The 10,123-nt window shown below is 35.0% G+C and overlaps 1 protein-coding gene across 1 annotated transcript in view; it reads right to left on the minus strand.

Moving 5' to 3' along the window:
• The window catches only part of LOC106872665 (DNA-binding protein SMUBP-2), an 18,074-nt gene that overhangs the window by 3,187 nt on the left and 4,764 nt on the right, over window positions 1-10,123 (minus strand). Inside the window, exons 6-13 of the mRNA XM_052972258.1 lie at window positions 9,587-9,787; window positions 8,795-9,019; window positions 7,271-7,368; window positions 6,038-6,220; window positions 4,570-4,688; window positions 2,847-2,941; window positions 2,266-2,389; window positions 1,063-1,256 (exon numbers count right to left, since the gene is read on the minus strand). Of these exons, the coding sequence (XP_052828218.1) occupies window positions 1,063-1,256; window positions 2,266-2,389; window positions 2,847-2,941; window positions 4,570-4,688; window positions 6,038-6,220; window positions 7,271-7,368; window positions 8,795-9,019; window positions 9,587-9,787 (1,239 nt within the window). The remainder of the gene's footprint in view (window positions 1-1,062; window positions 1,257-2,265; window positions 2,390-2,846; window positions 2,942-4,569; window positions 4,689-6,037; window positions 6,221-7,270; window positions 7,369-8,794; window positions 9,020-9,586; window positions 9,788-10,123) is intronic.

A 10,123-nucleotide genomic window follows, 5' to 3' on the forward strand; every position in this document is an offset into this window, starting at 1 on the left:
AAACAAAATTTAAAAATTTACAATTCATATTAATTAAAAATTAGTTTAAGAGAAAAAAAAAAAGAACCTAGAGAGATGCTTGAGATAATTATTTGTTGATATTTTAATAAGTAATTTTAAACATTAAAATATATAAACTAAAGAATTGAGTAATAAATAATTTCAACTTTAGAATTCTTTAGACTACATAGAAATAAATAATGAAAATAAAATTTTCTTTCATAATTATGGAAATAATTATTAAACAATGTTCAATGATGACAATGCATTCAGTACATTTATTTGTTATTCTACTCACTCTCATCATCATTTTTTAACATCCACCTCCCATGCATAGACTAGGCAGTTTGACAGGATCCAACAGATCCAAAGACTGAATAACACTCCAATATCTGTTCTAGTATGGTTTCTACAGCTGGATGTTCTTTCTAAAGCCAACCACTTTACAGAATATACTGGATACTTTTTTGTGCCACTAGCACTGGTGAAGTTGTCATGCAGCTTACAAATCAAGATCTCCTTTGACTGAGGAGAGGGAAGCAGCTTTGTGCTTGGAAATGAGAACTTCAAGTATGAATGAAGGGGCCACAACAAAACAGGTTTCTTGCTGTTGAGGAGCTACATGTCTACTCACATGGAATAATCAGTAGTTATTATGGCACCACCAACATGTCCTATGCTAATAAACATGTAGATATAACTAATATGGAACATATAACATTAGATATGTAGGCATAGGCATGGCTGTGTGGTGAAGAGGTACACTTCCTAACCATGTGACTTCAGGTTCAGACCAACTGATTATCCCTGCTGTGTGTGTGTGTGCGCGAGAGTTTATGTCTCCTAGTCATGACATCACATGATAATTGTAAACAAGCATTACTGTTACACAAGTGGTGTTGTTCATTTCCAGTCTTCTGTGAAAATATGTCCAGCCATGGGGAAATATTACCTTGCTTGGAAATAAGGACAGCTGGCTGTAGAAAATTTACCTCAACAAATTCTGTCTGATCTATGCAAGCATGAGAAAGTAAACACTGATGAACAATGATGATGTCATTATTTGCATGAATACAAACCATTTAAATACTGATTTGCTGAATAAACAAATCCTTTATCGAAGAAATGATCCATTAACGAAGACAGAAATTTGTCATGTCTCATAGTTTCACTGTCACAAACAACAGTTAAGTGACGGCGGGCTCTTGTTATCGCTACATTTATACGTCTGCTTTCTGATAGAAAACCAACATCTCCTAGAAAATAAAAATGGAAAACATTTTCAGAAATTTATTTAGATTCTTACATAATCATATAAATATGGTATCTGCAACTGAGGTGCTATTAAAATAGCCATCTATGAATCATACATAACATATAGACACAATTAATAGGCCAATTACCACAGTATTTATTATGGATGTGCTATATTAAAAACACAAATATCATCAGGAGATGGCAAATCATCTCAGCAGTGGTCAGCAAGAATGCCAGATGCATTTTGGTCTTTCTAATGGACCAAGTGACTACTAGAAACATCAGAGAATGTTTTAGTCACAGTTCACTACATCAGACAAGAGAAAGCCTGAGAATGTGGACTGGCTACAAGTATGTATCATTGAAAAGATCCAAAAAAGATATACTGAATCTAATATTCTCACTGGCCACAGCTGAGATGTCTCCTGATATTTATTGTTTTTAACACAGCATGACCATAAGAGATGTTACCTCAGGATAAATACAGTGTATCTTTTACTTGTTTCAGTTTATTAGACTGTGGCCATGCTGGGGCACCACCTTAAAAAATTTTAGTTGAATCGACCCAACACATTTTTTGTAAAACCTGCTACTTATTCTATCAGTCCCTTTTGCCAAACCACTGAGTTACAGGGGTGTAAACACACCAGCACCAGTTGTCAAGTGGTACTGAGGAACAAACACATGCACACACACACACATATACAACAGGCTTCTTTCAGTTCCATCTACCAAACCCACTCGCATGGTAGAAGACACTTGCCCAAGGAGTCAAACAGTGGGACTGAAACCGAAAGTATTATACATTAAGTATGATACATAGATATACACTTTATACACTTCTAAAATTATTGCAAATAATTATGAAAATCATAAGGTTTTGAAGATAGATACCAGATGTTTTTAAGATAATTCATAAATTTATGCTGCATGTTTTATTTTTATTTATTACTTGAATGTTTTATTTTGTTTTCAGAAGGTGAAAGGGAATTTGAAAAGTTTGCTCACCTTTTTGATTTGACCTCACTAAGGAAATAACAACAGCTTCTTTCTCTCGGCCTTGGAAACCATCAACTGACTTTATTTCCAATTTTGGATAATCAGAACTCATTTTCAGTCGCAGTAACTCAACCTACAAAATATATATATTTAGCTTAAGAACTGCACTCCATGTGGACTTTGAAGCTAGCCCCTGTGAAGGTAAGCTAATTGGGCCTGCAGCGCAAAACTAAAGGGAGTGATAATAATAAAGCATTTATTGGTACCCTACCAATATGGTATTACTTTAAATTCAGTTTAAATGAAAAACTTTTAAGTTCATGAATTTTTGGAGTGCTTTTAAAATTTTAATTTTCAACTGTTAGAATATAATAAATCCTCATCCAGATCTGATCCCAATGCTGGATAGATTTTCAATCATGGGATCATTCTGATTCCAAAATGGTATAATATGTCTATGTAGAGCAAATGTAGACTGAGATGCAGGGGTCCCAGATGAACAGAGAGAATTTTGCATTTATTATTAGCGAGTATACATACATATATATATATATATATATATAAGACAAATGTAGGATTCTAAGTAATACCTGAAGGTTGTATGGTGCAATAACTGCAATTTCTTCAACTGAAAGACCACTAGATATAAGCTTCCTTACATGGTAATTAACAATTTCAGCCTCCCCTGTAGATGGAAAAAAAAAAAAATTTAATACAGCATCATTCAAAATGAATGGTACAAAAAGAAAACGTACATGTAAGTGATGTAAGGAATATATTGCAAAGTGTACAATTCATTTGGACTTAATTACTCTGTATAGTAAGAATGCAAATGTAATCTTTCAAGAATCACAAAGAACAGTGGTTCTCAACCATTTTTTGCCTATGGACCCCTTTGATTCCTATTTTATTCGGATGGACCCCCATGGTCATTTGATGTTTAAAAATTCCTTTTATATTTTTATAATTAAATATTGTATTAAAAAAGTGTTAAAATATCTTGTGTATTGTAGAAGTATAACCAATTTATTGCAAATAAACTTTAACCATAAAATCTTATATGGACCCCCAAGGGTCATATTAACCGTAATTGAGAACCACTGACATAGAGGCAGAAAACTTCAAAACTAAAACAACTCTAAATAGATACCATTCCTTCAGTTTTGTTTGTTTTCCCCTGTTAGCATGGGTCAGGAGGATACATTATTCAGGCATTGTTCTACAATCAAATACCATTCCTGTTGGGAACTATCATTTGTTTTTTAGGTGAGGGATCTCTAATTTCACAAGTCTTTGAAGGTGCGAAGTGAGCGAATGATTTGTTGGCACAGAAAGTAATAACAACACTGCTTGTAGATTGCGACTTTTGTAGAGTACAAATGTAAACAAACACACACACACATACATGATGGGCTTCTTCCAATTGCATCTATCAAATCCACTCACAAGGTTTTGATCAGCTTGGAATTAGAGTAGAAGACACAGTAGGAATGAACCCAAAACAATGTGGTTGGGAAGCAAACTTCTTATCCACACAGCCATGCAGGCATCTAATGTGAACAGATATTTACAAGATGAAAAGAGAATGACAAGTTGGCGGTGATAGCAGTAAGGGAAGAAATAGTAAGGTTCAGTTTGATAAAATGATCTTTACTTTGTACATGAGAGGATGAAAAACTAATATGAATGAGATTTCTACATAGAATTATAGTACCAGCAGAAGCATGTTCTATTTTAAGAAACATATATAATTGTAACTAAGATGGAACATATTACATCATTAGATATGTAAGCATAAACATGGCTGTGTAGTGTAGGGATTCACTTTCCAACTATATGGTTTCAGGTTCAGTCCCTCTGAGTGGCACTTTAGGCATGTGTTTTCTACTACAGTGCTGTGCAGACCAAAGCCTTATAAGTGAATTTGGAAGATGGAAACTGAAATAAACCTATTGTGAGTGTCAGTGTGTTTGATCATGTCTCTTTGTCTCAACATCATGTGATAGTTGTAAACAAGCATCACCATCATGTAAGTGGTATCCTTCATTTCCAGTCTTCCATGAAAACACATCCAACCATGGGGAAACATTAGCTTGCTTGGAAACAGGTGAGTGTAGGTGACAGGAAGGGCATCCACCTGTAGAAAATCTGTTTCAACAAATTCTGTCTGACCCATGTAAGCATGAAAAAGGTGTTGAAATGATGATGATGGTAGTGGTAACATTGCAGACAACTTGTTACAATCTAATTACTTCCTTACATCAAGTTATATCAAAATAAAGAAAAAGAACAGAAAAGAAAAATTATGCAAACCTTCATTGCCCTTTGATATTTCTTCTGGAACTTCCAGTTCAGGCAGATTACAACCAGCAGTGTCAATCAATATTAGTGGTTCTGTAGTTAGTTCATTTTCTTCTATTCTGTCCAAATCCCTAAGAAAATTTATGAAAATGTCTTAACCCTTTTGTTAGTATATTTGTTGTTTTTGTTTCAATTAATTTGGAAAACTAATTGAAACTAATAAAATGATATTGTCATTTTTAAGCAGGTGTTTGGAACATAAATTAACATGGAATTTTAATGGGAAGTTTTAATTTAAATCATTTTAACCTTTTTTTCTTTTTTCTTTTTTTCCATTAGCTCTGCAAAATAAACATGATATCTTGGGAATATAATCTAGTTTTAGAAACCGAAGAGTCAATAATCTACTGATATAAAAATATGCAGATATTTTGAATTTATTCCAAGTTAAGAACTGGAAAACTGATCTTTCAGGAATCATTTTACCTTAGCCAATAGGTTTCTTACCAAAAGTATATCCTCCTCCTCATCATCATCATCATCCTCATTATTTTACATCCTCTTTCATGCAGGCATAGGTAGAATAGTTTGACAGGATTGAATGGGTTAGGTAATCAGAGGACCACATTTTCTTCCAATGTATCACTTTTGGCATAATTTCTATGGCTGATTGCCCCTCCTTACAACAACTCCTTTACAGAGTGTACTGGGTGCTTTTTGTGGCACCAGCTCTGTTGTAGCCCCCTTGTAACTTATAAAGCAAAATGGAGCACCCCATGATGAAAAGGAACAGATTTACAGTGAAGATGTATAATAATAGAATCAGTAATGTGCAGATACATGGTTTAGTGGTTAGGGTGTTGGACTCGGGATCATAACATTGTGATTTCAATCCCTGGACTGGGCAATGTGTGATGTTCTTGAGCAAAACACTTCATTCCACATTGCCCCAGTCCACTCAGCTGGTAAAAATGAATAATCCTGCAACAGACTGGCATCCCATCCATGAGCAGTATATATGTCAGAGAAACCAACCCAATGTTCCTTACAGAGTAATGTGGGATAACCATGTATAATCATCATCATCCTCATTTAACATCTATTGTCCATGCTGGTATGGGTTGGACAGTATGACCAGAGCTGGCAAGCTGAGCAGAATCCAGTCTGATTTGGCATGATTTCTACGGCTGGATGCTCTTTCTAATGCCAACCACTTTACAGAGTGTGCTGGGTGCTTTTATGTGGCACCACATGGGTAATTTTACATGGCACCACACAGATGCTTTTTATGTGGCACTGGCACAGTAACCATGTATAATAATTAATATAATACATATTAATAACATTGAAACCATAAAAGCATTCTAAAAAGAAATTCAAATTTTATTAATATGCTAACAGTGGTTCTTACTAAAATAAATGTTACTAGATATTTATAATAAGAACAGATATTCTTCAAACAATATCATAAAATCCTTACTTCAGAAGATGATTTTTAACAGAAGAATCTGCAATGAGTTCATTGTCATACAGCTGTTTCGATGACCATTCCATAATATGCTGATGCATTCGGTACTGAGTGGCTAACATTTTCTTTACTTTATTTCCATATTCCTTCAAGACTCTCTCCATCAGTGTTATCTCTAAACCTGCACTAGCTGCCCTTCAAATACAGAATAGAAAACAATTAGAAACAAAGAACCAAATACCAAATTGAAGCTTGATGAAGTGAGACTGCCTTAGCATGTAATCTCATACAACTTTAGTTTTTGGTAAGTGCTAGGGACATCTAAACTTTTGTATAAGAAATGACAATTTCTCAAGCTGGATTGCCATACTCTAAAAACACTGGATTCATTGTCCCTCAACCTCTCTGTATCGCTAAGGAATCCCTGTTTGTGAGAATGCACCAATACAAGTTGCTGATTCCTATATATTTAGATATACAAATGAAACATAATGAAAAGCTGCCCTTTCAAAACAAAATTCTCCATATCCATTTTATTAATACACTAACATCACATGAAACTCTTTCTGCCTTAGTTGCTGAGATCACTTTCTGTAACTCTCGGACGAGGTTAAGTCAAAATGTGACCTTCTGTTCTAGACATGCATTCAGTTCTGCCCTTTGACCCCAGCAAATCAGAAGTTTCTCCCTCAGTAGATTTGAAGCCCAGTAGTGATTAAGTTCATGTGTTCTCATTTTTATAATTATTATTCCAAGCCAGACTGTGTGGGCAGTGACACAATTTTCACAAATTTACATAACATCAACGTCATTGTCATCAACATTGTCATCATTATATCTGCTTTTCCATGCTGGCATGGGTTGAAAGGGTTGTCACAGTTCAAGTCTGTTATTATGCAATGTTACTGCTCAACTAGAGAAGATGGGAGTTGTGCCTCACTCTCATGTTCCTTTGTAGGCATCTTTCTACAACTGGATATCCTACTTATTGCCAATCACTTTACAGAGTGTACTGGGTGCACTTTATCATACGACCAGCACTAGAGAGGTACTCATGTTCTTAACAAGACAAGAGCCCACTCTATTCAATGCTGTCTGTGCCTATTGAAAGCAAATGTGACTGAGAGGAGGAATATGAATACAATGGTCAAGACAGACCTAAATGTAAATATTATACATCCCTGTCTCCATCACCACCATCTTACAGAAAAAAAAAATTAAAATGTAAAATGTGAAAATACATACTCCTTTGATATAATAGTAGGTGGAAGCTGGCAGTGATCTCCAGCCAAAACACATTTAGGAGCTCGAGGAATTGGTATCCAACAGGCAGCTTCAGTTGCCTAACAACATAGAAAAAATATTTTTATAAAATTTTAAGAATTTGAATTAAATTAAGATATCAAAAGGATTTTAACAAATCCTTATAATATTGATTCTTAGATATAAAATAACACAGAACTTTTTCTTTTTTTTTTTTTTTTTACTTTTAGGAAGGAAAACATTGCTCATGACCTATTACAGGGCCCCCAAGACTGGTGAAAGGAAAGGACAAAGAGATATCTTCAAACCAGTAACCAGGCCTGAATTCTGGCAACAGAGTGGTCTCCACTAAAGACACCAAAGGTGCCAGGTAGTGGTGTTAAACTGGGCAACAGACAGGCTATGGTGTGATTTGAATTCAGAATGCAAAGTGCTGGAACAGATATCACAAAGCATTTGATCTGATGCTTTCACTAGTCTGAAAGGATAAAAGATGAAGTAGACCTCAATAGAATTTGAACTCAGCACTAGATACAGTCAAAAGTTTTGCTGATGTCAAGAGTAACAATACCACTTTCATCCAAGTTTGCAAGTGTGAGAATCTACTGAAGTATAGTAAATGAAGGTAGACTTTCTTAAATCAAATCCTTCTGAGAAGAAAAAGAGATTCTGAGTGACAAAAGAAATAATTGTTTAAGACTGCCTTCATTATCTATAATATGTTACAAGCAGAAGGACACGGTTTCACTCAGGTTATAAACTCATAGCCTTAACACAATGCCCTTTGCTTGTACTGTACGATTAGTGTATTTCTCAGAAAGTAATATTTTTAACACTCAATGGTTTTACACTTCAGTACATCACATGCACATATTATTCATGCAAGTGCTTCTTCATATACTCTGTTTTCTGTCTTGCCACTGAGAATGTCAACTCTGGAACATCCAACATACAGCTGACCATGTGAGAAGCATGGTTGAAGGAGTTTAAGTTCCACCACCTTTAGAGATTGACATTGTCCTTTGCTGATAGACATCGCAAAGCTCAGTTTGACAGGAAACTGCAGTGTTTTGAACTTAAAGGGGAAATCATTTGAGATGAGAGGGATCCTTGGAATGGAGACATTCTCACACATCATGTTGCCTGTAATTACTGTTGCTTCAAACACATGGGGCATGGCTGTTTTAACAACCAGCCTTGTTCCATTTGCAGAGTCTGGGTACATCAAAGTTTCTTAACAGCAGTATGGGAGCAACTGTTTTCAAGGGCTCTGGAGGTTGGGGCATTGCAGGGAGTTTAACCTTTCCACCGCAGCAGCACAGCCCAGGTGTCTCTCCAGGTTACTTCCATGCTTTGCAGTGTATGCACTAAATTGTCATAGCATCAATGGAAACTTTAGTGTTATCTGCATAACTAACTGCTGGATCATAGTTGAAAGCTGTTTCATAGAAGTTGCTTCTCTGAGCTGTTGTGAAACACTATTTAATAATTAATATAGAGTATTACCTGTGAACATTCATCAACGATAACCATGTCAAAATAATTATATTTCAATTCTTTAAGGGGTCCATCATCAGATGCACTTGTTAAGGTGGATAGGATAATATCAGCACGCTTTAGGATTTCAGTGCTACTCTGTAATGTTCTTTGATGAAGTTCTTTTCGCAAGACCTTTATCTCTTCTCTATATTTATATTTTTCTCCACCTTTATTTGATTTCAGGAGTTGATTCTAAAAATAAAATGTATTTAACTATATATCATTGTTATTTTTGCATGTCTTTATTTTATTTTTTATTTAACAGTGAGACTGTAAAATTGACAAAAAAGCCATATCTTTTGTCATTCGTCTTAACATACAAGCTCTAACATTATAACATTTTTCTTATATTTGCTGCTACACTGTCAACAACCAAGATGTTTATTGTTATTCATTTAAAATCAAACCAATTTAATAATGATGACAATAATGAAAATATCATAATATCCATCATCATTGTTTTAGCATGAAACCTGTGCTTGTATTGTTAAGGTTAGGCAGTCTCTTAAAAGACTAACTATAGTTATACTAACTAAAGTTACAAGAAAAAAACCTTTAGTAAACACAATCTGAAATAAGCTATAGCTGCAGAGGAAACATGAAAATGTATAACATCACATATATTTGTATGCATGTATGTAGGTAGGTGGATAGGTGAGTGGGTATTTTTCAGGTAGATAGACATATATAGATAGTAACAGATAGATATACAGATGAATAGATATACAGATGAATCCGCAACCTGTCTAGTAAACTTACATAAGCTTTATCCAAATCCTTCTTGACATCCATGATTAGCTTTCCACCATCACTTGATGAAAGAATTGCATCTAAACAATATTTTTGTAGATGTGGCAATTGACGAGCTGGATGACCAATACGAAGAATATTCTGTTTCAGCAGGGCTAATCTGTCCACAAGATTATCCACAGCAATATTAGAGGGTGCACACACAAGAACCTAGAAAAAAAAAAGCATGGATGCAGACATCATTGTGTGATTATGAAATTAGCTTTGCAATCATGTGATCGCAGGTTCAATCCTAGACTGTGGCAACTTGAGTAACTGTCTTCTAGTGTAACATCAGGTTGACCAATATCTTGTGAATAGAATTTAGTAGATAGTTTCTGGTGATATGAAGTTCTTGAAAAGACTTGTCCACCTCAGCAAAACTGAGTCCTGGAAGTGCTGTTTATTTTCTCCACTACCTTTCAAGCATTATGCTTGTCTTTCCCCTCTCTGGCTCCTACAGAATACCCAACCATGTTATCTCCCTCTCTTGTCCCCCCCCCCCCC

This window comes from Octopus bimaculoides, chromosome 13 (assembly GCF_001194135.2).
Source record: "Octopus bimaculoides isolate UCB-OBI-ISO-001 chromosome 13, ASM119413v2, whole genome shotgun sequence".
NCBI lineage: Eukaryota > Metazoa > Mollusca > Cephalopoda > Octopoda > Octopodidae > Octopus > Octopus bimaculoides.